Raw genomic sequence first — 20,350 nt, 5'->3', positions numbered from 1 at the left:
ACTGTTTGAACTTCCCGCGAACGACACGCGCTACGGAAAAACCGAAAGAACGCTTCAAACTAACGGACACACAGAGGACGGACACTCACACACACGCATTCTTGCTCAGCACCAAAGATCCATGCAAGTATTATTTCTATCGAGATTTAAATGTGTTTAAGATTGTCTGCTCCTGCTTTAAAGGTGATTTGATTCTTTGCTGGCTCTCAAAGGTTAACTGTTTTGTGATATTTTGCCATTCTGTGATCTGATCTTTCTTTCTTTATTTACTTTCGTTATTCTGTTTATATATAGTCTTTTTTTTAATGTAGCCGTATGTTTTTATAGTTTCATTTATTAAAACCCATTATACGCTTGATTGTCTCCGTCTGCTGCTTACTGACCTACAAGTTAGTAATCTTATAGAACAGGAAAGTTATTCTTCATGACCAGAAGAATAGCCTTTCTTGAGAGTTTATAAGAATCATCCTCCTTGAGAGTTGATAAGAAGATCGTATGGTCGGTTCGGTGGACGAACGGATAATTCGATGTGAAATTAATTCTGTAGGTTATTCTGAAATTTGATCTATAGCCTATCTGTATATACAATACAATACAATGCAATTTTATTTGTAAAGCACATTTAAAACAACCGAGGTTAGCCAAAGTGCTGGACACTGACATAATTTCAGACAAATTATAAACACATAACATGAGCACAAAACACAGTTAAACAAGTGACTAACTAAAATAATAAAATGCAGAAATGAACTCTCAGGCTGGTTTAAAGGCCAATGAATAAAAGTAAGTTTTAAGTCGTGATTTAAAACTGTCAAGGCTGGGAGCCACTCTGACACGCATAGGCAGATCATTCCACAGCCTAGGGGCCACGACTGAAAACGCTCGATCTCCCCTATTTTTAAGTCTTGTTCTAGGAACAGATAAGAGTAGTTGGTCAGCGGACCTTAATGACCTCAGAGGAGCATGCATCTTCAGTAGATCATCTATGTAAGCTGGGGCTTGACCATGAAGAGATTTAAAAACAAACAATAAAATCTTAAACTGTATTCTAAAACAAACTGGTAGCCAATGAAGAGAGGCAAGAACAGGCATAATGTGCTCTCGTTTACGGGTTCCTGTAAGGAGTCGAGCGGCAGCATTCTGAACTATTTGCAATCTAGAGAGAGGCCTGGTTAACTCCTATATATAAAGCATTACAATAATCCAGGCGAGTGGTGATAAAAGCACGTATAACCCTCTCCAAATCTTTGAAAGATAAAAATGGCTTCAATTTGGTAAGTAGCCTAAGTTGAAAGAAACTAGCTTTTACAACAGAGTTTATCTGTTTCTCTAGGTGAAGATCACTATCCATCTTTACCCCAAGGTTCGTTACCATAGACTTGACGTAGGGCGTCAGGGGTCCCAGGTCCAATTTGGAGGTGCTAGTAAAACTGCTAGGTCTAAAAATCATAATTTCAGTTTTACTTTCATTAAAAAGTAAAACGTTTAAAGCCATCCATGCTTTAATGTCATAAAAACAATCTAACAGCCTTTTTATCGAATCCTCACCCTTACTTTTTATAGGCAGGTAGATTTGTAAATCATCTGCGTACAGATGGAAACTAATGTTATGCTTCTTTAAGATGGAACCTAAAGGAAGCAGGTAAAGGGAGAAGAGAATCGGTCCCAAAATAGAGCCCTGCGGTACTCCACATGTCACTGGTGCTGCTGGTGAAGTAGAGCCCCCATACCCAACTTTAAACACTCTCGCTGAGAGATATGATCTAAACCATTTTAATACAGTGCCTTTAATCCCCACGTTGTGCTCGAGATGCGAAATAAGCACACTGTGGTCAACTGTATCAAATGCTGCTGTAAGATCTAAAAGCATCAAGATTGTAGAATCTCCAGAATCTGTTGAAATCAAAAGATCATTAAAAACTTTTATAAGTGCAGTCTCTGTGCTATGAAATGCTTTAAAACCAGACTGGAACACCTCAAGAATACCATGCAGATCTAAATGTAACTGCACTAGGACTGCCTTCTCTAAAATCTTGGACACAAAAGGAAGTTTTGAAATCGGACGATAATTTGAAAGAACTGAAGTGTCCAGATTTTGTTTTTTGATAAGGGGCTACACCACAGCCTCTTTAAAACAAAGTGGCACATAACCAGAAGTCAGACTACTGTTTATGATTGCTTGAATGTTTGGTCCAATAGTGTTCCATACCTCTTTAAAAATACGTGGTGGGATGATATCAGTGGGACAGATTGAAGGTTTTAAATGTGTAACAATATCATTAAGGGCCAAGATGGAAACAGGCTCAAACTCAATGAGGACTGCAGCACACTCTATGGAAATGGAAGGATCAAAGGCTGGAGGTGAAATGCTAGCTCTAATTGTGGTAATCTTTTCCACAAAAAAGTGGAGGAATTTTTCACAGGCCACAGTAGATTCTTCCTGCATTATAGTTTGGGGGGTATGAAGAACAGAATTAATTGTTCTAAAAAGAACATGAGGTTTATGGCCATTTTTATCAATAACATCAGAGAGGTATTTAGCCTTTTCAGTTTTAACAATTCTCTGATAATTATGCCAACAATCCTTTAGGATATCATAAAAAACCTGCAATTTATGTTTTTTCCATTGGCGTTCAGCTTTACTACACTTTTGCCTAGCCGCTCGAGTTAAATCATTAATCCACGGTTCAGAATTAGGTTTGGAGCGGCTTTAGTGGTGCAATTTTATCAAGAATATTTATACAGGTGGATGAAAAACAGGAAACAAGCTCATCTGTACATAGGAAAGCAGACGGCTCTATAGTGTCTATAACATTACTAAATGCTTCGGAAAAATGTGCAGCAGTGGCAGGTTTAATCATCCTGCGGATACGAGGTGGAGCACATTGCTTAACAGTATTGTTTGGAAGGGAAACATCAAATAAAATAGGTGCATGGTCAGAAAAAACAGCCTTTTGTATCTCAATATTTAAAATAGGCAAACTGCATGACAAGATCTAATGTGTGGCCATGAATCTGTGTTGGACCACTTACAAACTGTATAAGGTTAAACGAATCAATTAGTTCTAAAAAATCTTTAGCCAACAGATTTGTGGGACAACATACATGAATATTCATATCTCCTAAAATTAAGATCCGGTCATATTTTGGCATAATTTCAGACAATAATTCAGTAAAGTCTCTGATAAAATGCTTGTTATATTTAGGAGGTCGATAGATAAGAGCACACAAAACGGGCTGAAATTTACCCAATTCAAACATTGTTAACTCAAAACTCGAAAATGTTATCATTGACAACTGCCTGCAGTTGTATTTTTCCTTAAAAATAACGGCAAGTCCTCCTCCTCGACCAGTAGTCCTCGGGGAGTTAAAATATGTGCAATCCAGCGGTAGAAGTTCAGAAAAAGGGCTCGACTCACCAACATTTAACCAAGTTTCAGTCACAAATAGAAAATCCAAGTTATGCTGGGAAAAAAGCTCCTTTAAAATAAAGGTCTTATTCACCAGCGATCTAGCGTTGACCAGGGCAGCTCTGACAGGAGCAGGGGAACTGGCCATACGAGTTACATAACTCAAAGACCGAAGGTTTCCATGGTTAACACCGCCTTTCCTAGGGCGAGGTGAGTGTTGGCGAGAATACTCCATATCTGATCCGACAATCGGTATCAACCAGGTCCCGGCAGGATCCCAAGCACGCCAGGATACATAGCGAACCAAAGGCGAACCAAAGTGACGCCGGGCTCCACAGGCAGAATAGTCCGCTAGGTAAGCTTTCAACCTCACCAGCTGGCCGCTGCGCTTCCCACGGCGTCTCGAGCGTCCTCTCCGGACAAGGGAAGCCGGATTGCGTACAAGATGAGCAGGTATGTTTAGCAAGGGGGAGGGAGAAAAGTTTTTTGACCATCCCAGTCACACTTAGGCGACTTCTCCAACGCGAGACGGAAATCGATCAGCGTTTGACGATCATAAACCAGCAGAGAGTCAATACATAGCATAAACAGTAACACAAGCAGTAAAATCACGAACAATTTGCTCAGCACCAGACGGCCGGCCACAAACACTGGCGCCATCTTGGGAATACCAAGATGAATTTATTGAATATACCAAGAATATATTGAGATACAAAAGGCAACTAGTATATTCATAATTGATTATAATTTGTTGTGGTTAATTATCTATATATAGAGATACAAATATACGGGCTATACAAATATACTATGTATACCTTTTTGGGCGATTTAAAACGTGTAGGTAATAATTGATCATAACCAGTATGATTAATTATTAATTATATATTCCCCTCATTTGAGCTAATTCGCTACACAGGTGTGGAATCTTGGTGTAATTTTTGATCCTCAGTTAACATTTGAAGCACACATAAAATACATCTCTAAAACTGCTTTTTACCATCTGAGAAACGTTGCTCGACTCAAGACCTTTTCTCTCTTTTGCAGACACAGAAAGGCTTATACATGCCTTCATTACAACTAGGTTAGATTACTGTAATGCCTTGTTCTCTGGCCTTCCAGCTAAATCTCTGAGCAGGCTACAGTATAGGGATGTCCCGATCCGATCCACGGCATCGGTATCGTGCCGATACTCGCCCAGAACGCTAGATCGGATATCGGAGGGGAGAAAAAAAATATATATATCCGATACCTATTAGGCCTAAAAAAAAAATTTGTTTGGTTCCGGTTTCCGACCGACCCTGTCAATTTATGTGCAACCCAAATTTATTTTATGAGCTTGGGGAAGAAATAATAGAAATTAACCCTCATGTGGTGTTCATGTCATTTTTGACTGGAGAAGATTTTCTTTTTTCTGAAAATACTAGTTAATGTTATCGCATTGAACTGAAACTTAGTGACTTTGTTCACAGAGACTATAACAACTTGTCCAATTTTTTTTTTAATTTTAATTTTATTTTTTTGTGTTGTTTTTTTCACCTTGTTACACTTATGGTGTTCCCGGTCAAAAATGACAGGCCTACACAAAATAGCTTATAAATCCCTCGTTATGCTATATTATCCCCAAAAATTGGATTCAATCTTTTTATCAACTTGTTTCCTTTCAATTAGGACTGGTTTTGTATTCAATTTTCAAACAGTTTAATTGTAGGAGTCATTTATCCGAGCTTATGCACCTCAGTTTTTGAGTGAAAAAAGCATTATTTGTTAATAATTTTGGCAATATTGAGAAAAATGCCTACTATCAAATAAATGAGGCCTATGAATAATCAGATGCAAATATAAATATAAAACCAGTCCTAATTGAAAGAGAACAAGTGGACAAAAAGATTGAACCCAAGATTGGGTGAAAATATGGTATAATGCGTGATTTATAAGCTATTTTTTATAGGCCGGTCATTTTTGACCGTGAACACCACAAGTGTGACTATGTGCCATATTTTTTACAAAACAAAAGTTTCAAAACAAAATTCCTGGTGAAATATTAGAGTAGACTAGTGTGATCAACAGTAGCCATTTTTTTCATTTTTTTTTTTCATATTTCCAAATTTACTCATAAATTATTAGTTTTTTACTCAAAAAATGAGATGCCTACTCTCAGATAAATGAGGCCCATGATTAATCAGATGCAAACAGAAATATAAAACCAGTCCTAATTGAAAGAGAACAAGTTGACAAAAAGATTGAATCCAAGATTGGGTGAAAATATGGTATAATGAGTGATTTATAAGCTTTTTTTTTATGGGCCTGTCATTTTTGACCGGGAACACCACAGGTGTTATAGGGTTTTGAACACCACATGAGGGTTAAATAAATACACAAATAAAAAACTTTTGTATTGAGGTTAATACAATTAAAGGTATAGATGAAACATTGCTTGAGATGTCTGTTTTTTTGGAGTAGAAAAAAGTACACACATTTAAAATCAGTGCGTGTGTGCGTAACATGCTGGGACACACAAGGTGGTATAGGTACATGTAGCCTACATGTAGTATAGGTAGGCTATGTTATGAAAAAATAGAGTATCCATCGCTACTGTAAAGTAAAATAAAAATACTATAATAATTTCCTACCTATCTCTTGCTGCCACTGAAAAAAAAAAAAAATCCCTACCGACCCATGATGACCTCAACTGACAACCAACAGGAAGGTTTTTTTGGCCTTAGGGGTGGCACGGGCGCGATCGAACAGTGGAAACAAAAACATACCGGTACTCGTCATTTTGTTCATACAGCACATCATTGAAACTGCAAAAAGTGTTTAGCCTACTTATATTTGTGTAAAACACAACATTGTGCTTTTTTGTCAAACTGTAAACTCTGGTCAAACTGTAACCTACAACTGTCACCCAACCAAAATCACACACACACACACACACACACGCTGTTTAAAAGCAAAAATTATCTCATCTTTTGGACATTCATCATATTGCATTGGTTTTCATTTCTTGTCCTAAAACAGAGCAGTAATCTGATTATTTTGAAGTTACACATTCTACAGTGATTAAAAAAGAAAATTAAATGTGTTTTTAATGGTAGTATTATTTTATACAGAAATAAATTATTTACAATTCAGATGAGAATAACGTTAAAGTTAATTACAATTTTAAGGAAACAAATATATTGATTTGAAATATAGCAAATTAATTTTAAATTCATTCAGGTACAATTACCAAACATATCTCAAGGTCTTTTGAATAAAGGGTGGCAGTCTTTCATTATCAACTGTTGTTGTGGACTATATACTGGAGAAGTATTTGTTCTCCATTTGAGTGAGATGTTTGGTAACACTTTATAATAACTGCACACTATTAATCATTAATTAAGCATTAGTAAACAGTTAATTCATCATTTATAAAGCATTAATAAACATTAATAAGCAGTATATAAATACAGCTAGAAATGCTTTATTCTTGATTTAAAAGCGTATCTATAATGTGTTTAATAATTGTATTGTCATACTTTATTAATGATCAATTTATAATTTCTAAATGAAGTATAGCATTATTTACAAAGCAGTTATTTAGGAGTTGCCAGCTGATTCATAAGATCCCTTAGAAATTGTAAGTAAATGTAGTAAATTCAGGTAGTTATAAAGCATTTAGTAGTGGTCAGTTAACTATTTTTGTGAGCTCATCTAAAGTGAGGACTATTTATGCCTTGTAAAGCATGTATAAAGGATATTTAAAGACTCAGTTATCTTCTAAACAGAAAAAGGAAACAAACACAACACAGTGATATAGAACATATAAATATTAACAGCCTTTAAATCTCCCTTGTAAATGCTTTACAAGGCATAACTAGTCCTCACTTTAGATTAGCTCACAAAAATAGTTAACTAACAACTACTAAATGTTTTATAACTACCTGAATTAACCCTGAATTACAGTAGAAATACATGTTACTAAAGCATTTATTAACACACCAAGTAACTATTACTATATGTCTGAATAATAAGATATATGAATGTACATTTAAATAGTTTATTAATCATTTACTTACAAATTCTAAGTGATCTTATGAACCACTGACAACTCTTAAATAACTGGTGTGTAAATAATGCAATACTTCATTTAGAAATGATAAATTGATCATTAATAAAGTATGAAAATACAATTATTAAACACATTATAGATATGCTTTTAAATCAAGTATAAAGCATTTATAGCTGTATTTATAAATTGCTTATTAATGTCTATTAATGCTTTATAAATGATGAATTAACTGTTTTCTAATGCTTAATTAATTATTAATAGTGTGTAGTTATTATAAAGTGTTACCAGATGTTTTTATGTGGCTAATTGAGCAAAGTGCTTCCATATATATTTTATTATTAGTAGTATTAGTTCAAGAATAAAATAAAAATATTGGATTGATAATCGGCATCGTATCGGAAGTGAAAAAGTGGTATCGGGACATCCCTACTACAGTATATTCAAAATTCTTCCGCCCGTGTGCTCACTCGTACTTCTCCTCGTGAACACATTACACCGGTGCTTTCACAGTTGCACTGGCTTCCCATAAATGCGAGAATTGATTTTAAAATATTTTAACATACAAGGCACTATATGGGACTGCACCAGAGTATTTTTGTGATCTCATTAGCCCTTACATTCCATCACGTTCTCTCCGTTCTGCTAACTCTCTTTTGCTACATCAGCCTTCATGTAAGCTCAAGACCATGGGGGAAAGAGCCTTTTCATACAAAGCCCCCAAGCTATGGAATGTGCTTCCTCTTACCATCAGAAATGCACCAACGTTGGGACACTTTAAAAAGTTGATTAAGACACATCTATTTAAGGCTGTTTTTCTTTAATTAATTGTTGTACTGCCCTTGTTGTTTCTGTTTATTTTACTGTAGCGCTTTGGGTTTAAGAAAAGCGCATTACAAATAAAAATGTATTATTATTATTACTTAAGGGAAAGACAACAAACACGCTTACCAAATCTGAAGTTTTGTTTGGAACGTGTGCTGAAAATTCAGAGAAAAAGAGGGTATTAGTTCAAGCAAGAAACAAAAACAAAATCAATTCATATTTACTAATGTAGAACATTTATATGACACATGGGTGGAAAGGCCTGGTGAAGTTATACATACTCGCCATTTTGTTCTCACAGTGCTGGATCCATGTTTGAAATCCTTCAATAGAGCCTTTGTAAGACAAATACATGTCAAAATCAGTATTTTACACGCAGAATTTATGAAGATCACTCTGTGAAATGACCAATCCAACTAAAATTCAACAATATCTGATTCTCTGTTATAGTGTCTATAAATGGACACAGCAATCTTACATCTCACGTTTAATGCACTTAATGTTGTAAAACCTCTTACTGCATTATTCCCATTTAGACCTGGGAATTTTTTTTTTTTTTTTTTTTACACAGAATCATACACATTTTAGTTACAGTTTAAGGTGAAGTCACAGTAGATGATTTTACAGCCAATTTCCACTCAAAAGCCTTGTTTAGATAATCACTGCAGATACATAAGGAGCCTGTAGGCTTGGCTGCATCTCTTTGGGGAAGGGTTAACAGCCACAATGACTATTTCCAATGAGCTTCAAAAGAAATTACCTGCAGTTGTCCTGCTAACGTCTGTTTTTTTTTGCAATTGAAAAGCCACAGCACAAATTAATTTTTTCTTGATGACAGTGTGTGTAATCAATAAAACAAGAAATTGGAGAAGGAACTTTGTTTTAATAATAATAACTTTAATTTATATAGCGCCTTTCAAAGAACCCAAGGACGCTTAAACAACAAGAGAAAGGGGAGGGGGATAAGAGGAGAGAGGTGTGAAGCCAGGGGAGCTAATATAAAGCCCATAGGCCTCAGTGAAGAGGTGTGTTTTCTCACATAAGCTGCTTGGATCTATGATTCCTACAGCAAACTCACAATTTTTATCCTAATTCAGTCCAAAACAAAAGTGTATGTTGGTGTGGCATTCTTATTGCGGTGATCGCCATGCGGCAGGGAAAAAGTATGAAAAATCAGAGGTAGCTATTTTAATCCGTCACCGTCTGCGGTTTTTTATTTATTTTATTTATTTTATTTATAGGAGCTTCGACAGAATCAATAAAAAATGGCAGGTGATCTTATTTCATCATAAGTTTGTATCACAATAATCACACTATAATACTACAATATCATTTATTTTGTTGGAAACAACTGGTGATTGTTCCAAAATCAACATTTTTGATACCAGTGAAATTTCACAATTTATAAGAATTAAAGACAAAAATAAGAAATAACACTACTACTGTGATATTTCCCAAACAAAGTAAATGCAAACACCACCATGCAGCCGTTTCTAAAGATTTTACTGGTCAATGATTAAACAAATACTAATCCTTATTCTTAGTATACTGTTGGTTGCACATGCTAATAGACTAATAGACAAACTGTTTAACGCTATCACTTCTAATATTTTAAATAAGTCAGAACTTTTGTGACTACTGTGATGGATTTTTATTTTTATTTTTTTGGTTCATTTAATTATATTGGTTCATATAAATATCTGTGTAATATTTTTACTTGTTGAATCACTCTGCTGTGTCTAAAAGCTGTGACTCCTGGTGGGCCACTAATAAATGCTTATGCAAAGAGAAACTTGGGAGTTGTGTTTGGTAATCCTGTGCAGTAACAATAGGATCACTAAAGATTATAGCAGCCACAATAGTTGAAGCAAGTGATAGTGGCGTTAAACTACTGTCAGGATTTACTAAAGACACTCTGTGAGAAATTAGAGTCGAAAAGGCATGGACAGTTATTTTTACAGCAGACCTGATTGCATATGCGTTTGTAGGAGTCTCCCTTTCAGATGCTAAATTTACGGGACAGTATTTAAATAGATCATGCAACATGATTTACTAAGGTTTGAGGTAGTCATTTTACTGGCTTTTGCACCATTATTTACCATCCAAAATCATCAAACATCCTTTTATAGGATTGAAGTCTCATGCTAATTTGCCCATTGTAATAAATCTGGCCCTAAGGCTTCAAAATATACTTAAAGGAAAATTAAAGAACAAACTTGTGTGACATCATTTAGAACAAAATTAGTCCAAAATAAAGTTTGTTTCAGGAGTTTGAAACAGCTTGCCAAAGCAAACTACAGAAAGGTTTTGTTGTTTATCTTGTTATTGGGAGGATGGAGCACAGCACATATTTACATGGATGTTGGATTAACAAAGGATGTTGTGTTAAATATTTAGATAGAAACTGAAAATATTTTCATATCACCCAGTCTTAACCATAACCACAATAGAGTAATTATGAATCATGTAATGCAACAACACCTTTAAACTGTACACATATAAGCCCAGACATGAACTCATTGACACTCACAATCAAGCTCTTTTCCAGCTGTGAGGGCCTGAAGAGCAGTAATGAAGTTATGTAGATGATACTCTGCAATTCTTCAAAAAGAATAACACATTAAACATTAAACACATTAGGCCAGTTATTTATAGGTATTCTATGGAATGGCATGCAGTAAAAGATATCACTGAATTAGCTGTCCTGAAATGTCACACCTCTCTCTTTGACAGCAAACAAAAAATTGGCCGCTCTGTTCTGATTGTGTAAATATCTTATGTAAATATACTCTCTTTGACCTTAAAGGCATAGTATGAACGTTTCACCGGTAGAGGCTGCTTTTTCAGAACAATAATAAAGGCGTAGTTAGATGACGTAGTGAATGAGCGTGGAATCATGGGAGTTGTCGTCTTCATCTTCACAGCAGATGGAAAGCAATCTGATGGGAGTCAGGCAGAAATCATGTTCATTGGTGAGCTAATGTATTAAAGTTTTATTAATGTTACTGTGGTAAGAAGCAGTATGATTAAAGTTGTTTAAGTCCACCTCCTTCGTCCCTGAACTTGAACTTTGTTATTCATTTTTGATCACTTAAATTCACATTATTTTATTTTATTCTAATGAAACAGCAGCGAATGCTGAATTACTACTCAAACAGGTCACTTTATCTGACAAATTAAAGTCGTGGGGTAATGCAGCGCTGTTTTACTTCAACAAAACAATCATACTAAAATACGTTTGAGTGTGTTGAAAGTTGTTATGACATGACTCTCTGCATTAGATTGGTGGCTGGTATGAGACGCTTGTTGCACACTGCAGTAAGCTAGAGCGATATTAGGATATCATATTAATAAAAGATGGATGACTTGTGTTCGTAAATGGAATGCAATTCAATATATTGTATGGTGTAGAAAATGCTGCATTTACTGTTACTACAAATAAAGGTCTTTCTGATCATCCTATGTTAGCTACGTGACAAAATAGTGTTGTCTATGAGGCATGCTACAAACAAAACCAAGAAATCAATCAATTCAAACAATAAGACTGACTGTGTTGAGCTATATAATAATGATTCGTTTTCAGTCAATAAAACTATCCAAACAGTAGCATATTAAACCGTCTTTAGTCTTTCCATGGTCTCTACGAAAATCAAGGTTAGAGCAGAAATAACGCCATCGACGCAATGACACAGGCCGTTACACTGGTTAAAATGGCTGATTTCTCTGAATTTAAACATTGTTGAAACATTTGGCTTAACATAAGTACACAAGTCAAAAAATATATATAACATTGTTTTAGTGGTTTTTGGATATTTTAATCCAAAAAAACGTACATATACGTGTGTTTTTTTTTTTGTCATTTGCTCACATCACACAAGGAATACTGGCCATTGAAATGCTTAAAGGGGTCATATAATGGTACATGCACTTTTACAAGTTGATTGTACTGAAATGCATGTTGGCAGTGCCTGTACACAACCATCATAAAATGATAAAAATCCATCCAGTGTTTTTTTTTTTTTTAAATCTTCTTATATGTTTTCCTCTGTCTCAAATCAAGCCGTTCGACCGTGTGACGTCACACAGTCGGACGCCCCTCCCACGATTGTTGATTGACAGCAGCGTTTCAACACAGACCCGCCCTCGCTCGTGAGCGAGCTGTCTCTCAATATTCCCCACGATCAACAGCAATGCTTTCATGTTTGCGCGAATCATTTCACCAGACTGCTTTATAAACGAGAACATTGAAAAAGGTATTAGCACCTGTCTGAGTATGTGTTGTTTATGTGCCTACTGGTTATTTTTTAAACAGATCAGTAAAATTTTTGTGCTTCAGCCCTGACAGTTGTACCTAACACTGCATAGATAACGTTACGCATCACGGACAAGCCTACATTTACTGAAAAAAAGTTTTCATGACCATTATCTGTAACATCAATCTGTCAATGAACTAACGTATACATCAGTAAACACATAGCGTTCGTATCTCACTACTCTACCCTGCCCGTACACACAAAGATAGATCAAAGTGACATTACGTTAACCAACCATTCAGAAACGTCCTGTTTTCCAACTCCGGTTCAAATTGATACGGTTGCACAGTGTCTTCAAAGACTCCCGCTGCCATTCTTCAAAATATAACGTTACCCTCAACTGTTGTCAAGGCAACACACCACGTGTGTTGTTGTGGCAAAACGCCCACAGAACAGAGGGGCGGGGTGAGCAAAGCTCATTATCATTTAAAGACACATGCACTTAAATGACTTGCTGAAAACAGAGCTGTTTTTGACCAGGTAAAATTAGTGTTTTCTTACAATACTAATGAGAATTTTGAATTAAAGTATATTACAAACTTTTAATTTAGACCCTAAATAATCATATTAGCTTGTACAAAAATGGCATTATATGACCCCTTTAAGACAAGGCTCAGGTCAAGGTCAGGTGCAGGACAAAACATTCAGTCAGACAACACAGTCATAAAATATACAGACAAAGCAATTTAGACATATATAGAATAATAATATAGTATGAAACATGTAATATACTATGTAGCGATAAAAAATGCACTGTTGAGGTAAGGATGTAGAGCTACAACGATTTAAAAATATAAATTACCTGTAAATCAAACTGGTACAGTAGTGGTTTAATAAAGTGTAGTAGTGCATACTGTGTATTAGGGCTGCAACAACTAATCGATAAAAACAATTACTTTCATTATCGATAATAATCGATTTCTGGTCCATTAGTCGCTTTTTTGCGCGTTGTACCAGTCAGTCAATCAGCCAGTCATGTCACTTTACAGTAGTGATAAGCCCATTTCTTTGGACAAAACGAATTATGGAAAATAGTGGAGGATACAGAGTGAGCTGCTCTGGGAAAGGTACATGATCCAAGCTGTCTGAAACAATAGACAATAGACTATTGTTTATCTGTTTATTGTTTAGACTATTTTCTACTGTCCATAGACAATTGGAAAAGTTTTTGGGGCAGACCTGACCTGTTGAAAAGAGATGGTATTCATCCCTTCTGGGATGGTGCTGCTCTTCTCTCAAGTAATATGGCACATAGTCTTAGAGCTCAAACATGAATTGGGGCTCAGGTCAGGGTTTCCTATCTATCTATCTATCTATCAAACTTCAAACTTTGTTTTTTTCTAAACTCATAAACCCATACACTTATAAACTCATGAATTCATACACTTATGTAAAAATACAAAATACCTTAGCAACACCATAGCAACCACCCAGAACACCCTAGCAACCACCCAGAATACCCTAACAACTGCCTAGCAACCACCCAGAGCACCCTAGCAACAGCATAGCAACCACCCAGAATACCCTAGCAACACCATAGCAACCACCAAGAACACCCTAGCAACCACCCATAATACCCTAGCAACCGCCTAGCAACCATCCAGAATACCCCAGCTACACCTAGCAACCACCCAGAACACCTTAGCAACCCACTAGAAACACCCTAGCAACCACCCAGAATACCCTAACAACCGCCTAGCAACCACCCAGAGCACCCAACCAGAATACCCTAGCAACCGCCTAGCAACCATCCAGAATACCCCAGCTACACCTAGCAACCACCCAGAACACCTTAGCAACCCACTAGAAACACCCTAGCAACTTTTTATCTTTAAACTACTTTAAACTAATTTAACCCTCAGAAGGTCCTTGGTCATATCTGACCAAAAAAATTTCTGTTTTGAATTTCTAAAAATCACAGCTTCATCGGAATGTTCCGAAACTTGGTGACTTTTATGGCATTATGTATGTGCACAAAAAAAAAATTTGAGGTCATGAAAAATAGTCACACTTGTGGTCTTTGGTCAAAAATGACCCCCATAGGAAATGAATGGGAAACTGACAAAAACGATTTGTACAATCTACAAATCGGCCACAATGCTAAAAAAAAAAAGTACACAGCAGTAAAGGGGTGACACTCTACAACATCAAGAGTGCAAAACAGACACACCCACCCACACATACAAACACACTTTTATACATATACACACCAATACATTTTGATTACAAAAAAATCTGTTACGAAACTTGGTGACTGTTATGGCATTAGGTATGTGCACACACAAAACAATTAAGGTCATGATCCGAGCATGCTAAGTGGTCGTAAAAAAAATTGACACACTTGTGGTCTTAGCCCCCATAGGAAATGAATGGGAAATTGACAAAAACACAAAAATTCACTGAATTTTTTTTCAAGTACACAGATGTTCTTAATTCTGATTAAATTAAATTAAAAAAAATGGGTATAAAATTTGTTTAGCAACACAAGCTTTTCTTTCTAACACAATGTTTAGGTTTGACTAATCATAATGCAAAAACTAACACTTTAAATCACTATTTCAAAAAAAAAAAAAAATCTAAAACTTGATAAATAGTTTTTGAGATTGTTTAAATATATATTAAAATCCACCAAAAAAAATAAAAACAGTAAATGTGTCCATAAACAGCTGGGGAATTCACATGCCTCTCCATAGAGAGCTGTAGATGCCATCTAGTGGTTACACCATGGTTCTACGCTTTCTCTCCATACTCTCACCAGATGGTGCTAATCTGCTTAAAACATTTTTTTTTTTTAAGGCCTAGACTCTATATTAAACTAAAATACTGCATTAAAAAAAAAAAAAAAAAAAATACATATATTTATATCTTTTTTTTATTATTTTCAAATGGCAAAAATAGACCATAAATATTGCATAAATATGAATAAATTCAATAAAATTATCTCAAAATACAAAATGAAAAAGAATAAATATTATACAACAAAAATAAATTGCATTGGTTTTACTGGGATGGAGGAAGTTTCATTTTTAGGCCTCCGGTCACTTCTGACCGGGAAGGCCCAGGGTGTGACTCAGAAACGAAGACCTTCTGAGGGTTAAACTTTAAACTACTTTAAACTTTAAACTAAATTAAACTTCAAACTACTTTAATCTTCAAACTACTTTAATCTTCAAACTTTCTGGTCCAAACTTTCTCAAGACAACTTAAAGTTTGTCTCGACGAACTTTTTAATCTAGTTAAGTTGTAGGGCTGGGCAAAAAAATCGATTTTTCGATTAATCGTTTTTTAAAATGTGGTCGATTCAAAATCGATTCTCAAACGCCAAGAATCGATTTTTTTCCATCTTTATTTAATATATTACCCAAGTAGGTTTCCTCCACTGTTCATAGGCTTGCAAACTCCATTTTATAGCTAATGCTGTGAGATTTTATGTTAGTTTTATCTAAATCATAAAATAACCTCAACTAGTGCTGAACGTTTAATCATATCGCAATCGCGATGTCAAGCCTATAAGCAATTAGGCTATATGGCGCAAAATGCTGCGATTTTATATGAAATAAACAAATTTGGGCTTTTAACACAATTAATGCAGCATCTGTTCATTTTTGGTCATCCTTTGGCTAGTGTTACATGTATTCATGTAACACTAGATCTTATTCATGCAAACGCTTTTAAACCATTCATGCGCGACAAGACAAAAAAGAGCTCGCTGCCTGTGAATGTCCTGACTGCGACACAGAACAACTTGCGATGATATCGTGCGTGCGCACAAGACAGCCCAGAATAGAGTTATCTTTCGCTCTTGAACGAACAATAACACACACAATTATGCCAAAATGTCTTTTTGTTGAGTATTTTCATAACATAAGAGCAGTCTTATGATGAACGTGAAGAGTTATGACTCTTGAGAGAACGAGGCGTGTGTGAGAGCCGCGTCTCTGAGAACAGCGGCTGGTCTTAAAGGGACAGTACACAGTAGCCACTAATTATCTCTGCCGTTAAAGTTAATCAAAGAACAAAGGGAACAGACAAAAACACTCACTGCTCTTGACTAAAGAACTTTTGTAACTTTGATTAGTCTATATATAATTTATAATTAATGCACCGCAGACTGTTATATAACTTTATTCAATTTCTGTATATGGCCTAGCTGTTAGACAGAAAGGGCACAGATAAAAATTATATGCAATGTTTTTATATGGGTTTATATGAGGATTGTTAACCTGTTTGATAAAGACATGTGACTGTTCTGACTTGTCCAATTTTCAGCATTAATTTTTCAAATCCTGTCTATTCATTGTATGCATTTGAAATATAGAGTTGGGTTCTGTATTAACTGTACCCAATTGTACCTAAAATAAAAAGAGTTTAATATACAGGTTTGTAGCTCTTAATTTATTTTTATTAATTAAACACTTGAAAACTTATGTTCACTTTTCTTTTCTTTTTCTTTTTTTAATAAATATAGGATTTGTATTAAATATTCATTGAGTCGAATCGAAATCTAATTTACAATCGAAATCGAAAAATTGAATCGAGAATCGAAATCGAATCGAGAATCGAAATCGAATCGAATTGAGAGCTTGTGAATCGAAATCGAATCGAATTGTAACATCTGAATCGATACCCAGCCCTATTAAGTTGGCTTGAGAGAGCGAACTTACTGAAATCCTATTTAAACTTATTAAGTTGGCTTGAGAGAGCCAACTAAAGCCTGGCTCACACTACAGGAGTTTTAAAATCCTAACCGATTTTGAAATCTGGTTGCAGCACACACTTAAGGAGAATCTTTGCAGATTTTCTTCCCTCAAATCTTAAACATGCTCACACTACAAAATTTGAAAATCGCGGCGCAATACACACTACAAAATGTTATTAAGATTATCGTGCCAGAGGAAGCGCCTCACGTCATCTCACGCAGCAGATCTGAAGCGGAAAAGCATGTAAACACAATATCTGTCCTTCATACAGTGCCGTCGCCAGACCTCAGTCTTAAGGGGGCATATGAAATGCATGGGAGGGCACAATTATTAGCCTACAGTACGTATATTTATAATAATCGTATACTCTATCCGCGCAGCACTACGTTAAACATAACCAACAGCAATATGACCAGGTAGCCTATAGCCTACACCACATAACATAGAAGCAATGTTATGAATATCCATAAAACACTTGACTATACAACATATTAGATGTAACACCAGAAGCATCTCTCAAACATTGCATTTTAAAGCAGTCAACATGGGATATGCATTGCCATGAGACACACACGCACGCACACACACACGCACAGAGACTTTGAACCTACCGGTACTTTGAGTTAGAGCTTAGATCGGGCCCAAAAAAAAATCAAGCCTGACCCTACCCGAGCCCGTGCACGTTGTGTCCGAGCCCGGCCCAGCCCGACACATTAACTGTAATTATGAGCCCGAGCCTGATTTAAACCCGACCATTTTTTAATACGTGGGCTGTTATAACCAAGGGCGGCGCCAGGGAATTTTTAAAGGCTGAGGGGGTGCTAGATATATAGCCTATATAAATACTATTACAAAAATTGGCCACTTAATATTTAATTATTTTAATTGTCTCAATTGAAGTAGGCTATTCATTTTATTCAATTGACCAAGCACAACATTCAGCATTCAATCAAATATTCTTAAATATTATTATTAGGCTAATAATGTTATTTCAACATAATATCTCGTTATTTCGACATAATATGCGTGCGTGCAACAAGCAAGATGTGCATTTGTAAATCTGGTGACACATGCATTGATTTTTATTAATAAACTAGTGTTTTCTGTCAGTGTCGGCTGCAAAGATGAAGTTGACGATCGCCATCTCCGTAGTGAACGCGCCTATAGAGAGAAATGCACATCATGGATTACATAATCAGAGAGTAGCCTATTTCTTTTCGTTTTGAATTGTTTCGTTTAAAGACATTTCAAGCTTTCTTCAGATGTATTTCTCATGTATGTGAGGCATACACTGAGTTTCGGTTAATTTATGATGAGATGCGCACCAGTTCACGAGCAATGCAAGTGACCGAGCCGGCGCCTCCAAGTCATGATTATATTGTCTGCTATATTTGCTTCTTATTTATTAAATCCAGGCAATTGGTTGACAAACAAATTTTATAAATTAAGAAACAATTTATACTAATTCACTTTAAAGAAAGGCTTTCTACAAAACAAAACTTAATGAAGTGGTCAAAATCATGTCTGACCCACTCTATGTCTCCCGATACATTGCGCATCATATCTTACTCGTGCTTTTAACAAATATGAAACTAAATACGCTTATTTAATAGCTACAACAGTATAGTAGGCCTACAGACTCTCTATTTGTACAAATTGCTGCACATTCATTTAATTAGCTTTTTAGTTTCGGTTTCATTACTGAACATTAGGGTTGGGAATTTTCCGGTTCCGGTTCCGATTCCAGTTCCACCAAACGATTCCGGTTCCGGTTCCCATTCATTAAAAAATATTAAAACAACTAATAAAAAAATAGTAGTAAGGGAAAAATCCCAAATGAGTTTAACAGACTGGTAATGTCAACAAATTCAACATATTAGTTTTGCAATTTTTGCAATTTTATATTATTTTTTCTGAAGGAAAAAAAAAAAATTCTGCATTCTCTAGAATAATTTGGGACCTCTCCTAGCTTATTGTATCTCCAGCAGTGGAGAATACCCTCTCAGAAGGGGTAGAATATGCTTGAACACCCATGTAATATGTGTGTAGAACAAATTATTTTTAAAATCGTTTTGAATGATTCATAAAGACTTTACTTGTTTCATTACTGGATAAATCAGCGCTCTAGCAGTTAATAAACACAACTGCATGCGTCCTGCGGAAGAACATTGTTGCCGCAGCTACTTCTCTCTATATATGTCTATGACGAGTCACGCAGGTACTGGGCTACTCCGCAGCGGCTGCGATCCGCCAGTCTAAAGTAGGCTATAGTCCGAGTATAAACGCTTATTGCAGGCTTAACGTAGTAATTCAGGATAAGACAAAACCACGGTTTGAAAAAAAGGCATTCATGATGCGCTCATTGTATACATTTTGTACATTTTGAACACAAAAAAGTTACGGACTGCGTCTTTATGAATGTTTTGAAGCATCAGATGTAATCGATACACTCGTTATTTGAAGGCAGCGACTTTCAAAAGGTGATTTACTCTATTTTGGTTGTCGTAGACCTCCCGTGTTTATACTCTAATTATAAACTTTTATCTCAGTACATCTGTGATCATTTGAATATTTGTAACAGAAATACTGTGTGATTGTAAAGCTGTTTCATATTGACAACTGCTCTCTCTGGGTCAACGACAGCGCAAACAGATTTTAATGTTCAGGGGTGAGGTTTTTGTAATTTAGGAATAAGATCGCATGGGTGTTTGAATCGAGATCTTTTAAAGATTAATCGTGCAGCTCTACTGTCTTTACTACTCTCTATCTCTCTCCGTTGATATCTGACGCAAAACGTATTTGAGGAGCGCGAGGGCTTTATTCATTACTATTTTAATATGAGGTGCGACATCGCTATTAAAGGATAAGCTCCCAAGCACTTCACCCAAACAGCGCACCAGAACCATTTTCGGAACCGAAACTTAGGAATTTCGCACGGTTCCGGTATTTTTTCAAAAACACTACCGGTTCTGGATAAGAACCGGTTCTCGGTTCCCAACCCTACTGAACATGTAGGCTACTCGTCTTTGTGCCTGCTGACCACAGCGTAACAAT

General features: G+C 35.9%; 1 protein-coding gene and 1 long non-coding RNA gene across 5 annotated transcripts in view; one reads left to right on the top strand and one right to left on the bottom strand.

The window, feature by feature from the left end:
* Positions 1 to 20,350, top strand: part of LOC311285937 — a 458,548-nt gene that overhangs the window by 37,584 nt on the left and 400,614 nt on the right. The window lies entirely within an intron of this gene.
* Positions 1 to 20,350, bottom strand: part of sugt1 (SGT1 homolog, MIS12 kinetochore complex assembly cochaperone) — a 209,900-nt gene that overhangs the window by 100,356 nt on the left and 89,194 nt on the right. For all 4 annotated transcript variants that reach the window (XM_084401816.1, XM_084401815.1, XM_084401814.1 and 1 more), the window contains exons 5-7: positions 10,814 to 10,884; positions 8,565 to 8,618; positions 8,410 to 8,438 (exon numbers count right to left, since the gene is read on the bottom strand). In XM_084401816.1, coding sequence (XP_084257942.1) covers positions 8,410 to 8,438; positions 8,565 to 8,618; positions 10,814 to 10,884 — 154 coding nt within the window. The remainder of the gene's footprint in view (positions 1 to 8,409; positions 8,439 to 8,564; positions 8,619 to 10,813; positions 10,885 to 20,350) is intronic.

The sequence above is a fragment of the Rutilus rutilus genome, assembly GCF_951802725.1.
Source record: "Rutilus rutilus genome assembly, chromosome: 2".
NCBI lineage: Eukaryota > Metazoa > Chordata > Actinopteri > Cypriniformes > Leuciscidae > Rutilus > Rutilus rutilus.
The sequence above is the reverse complement of the archived record's forward strand: the minus strand, read 5'-3'. Positions and strand labels throughout refer to the sequence as shown.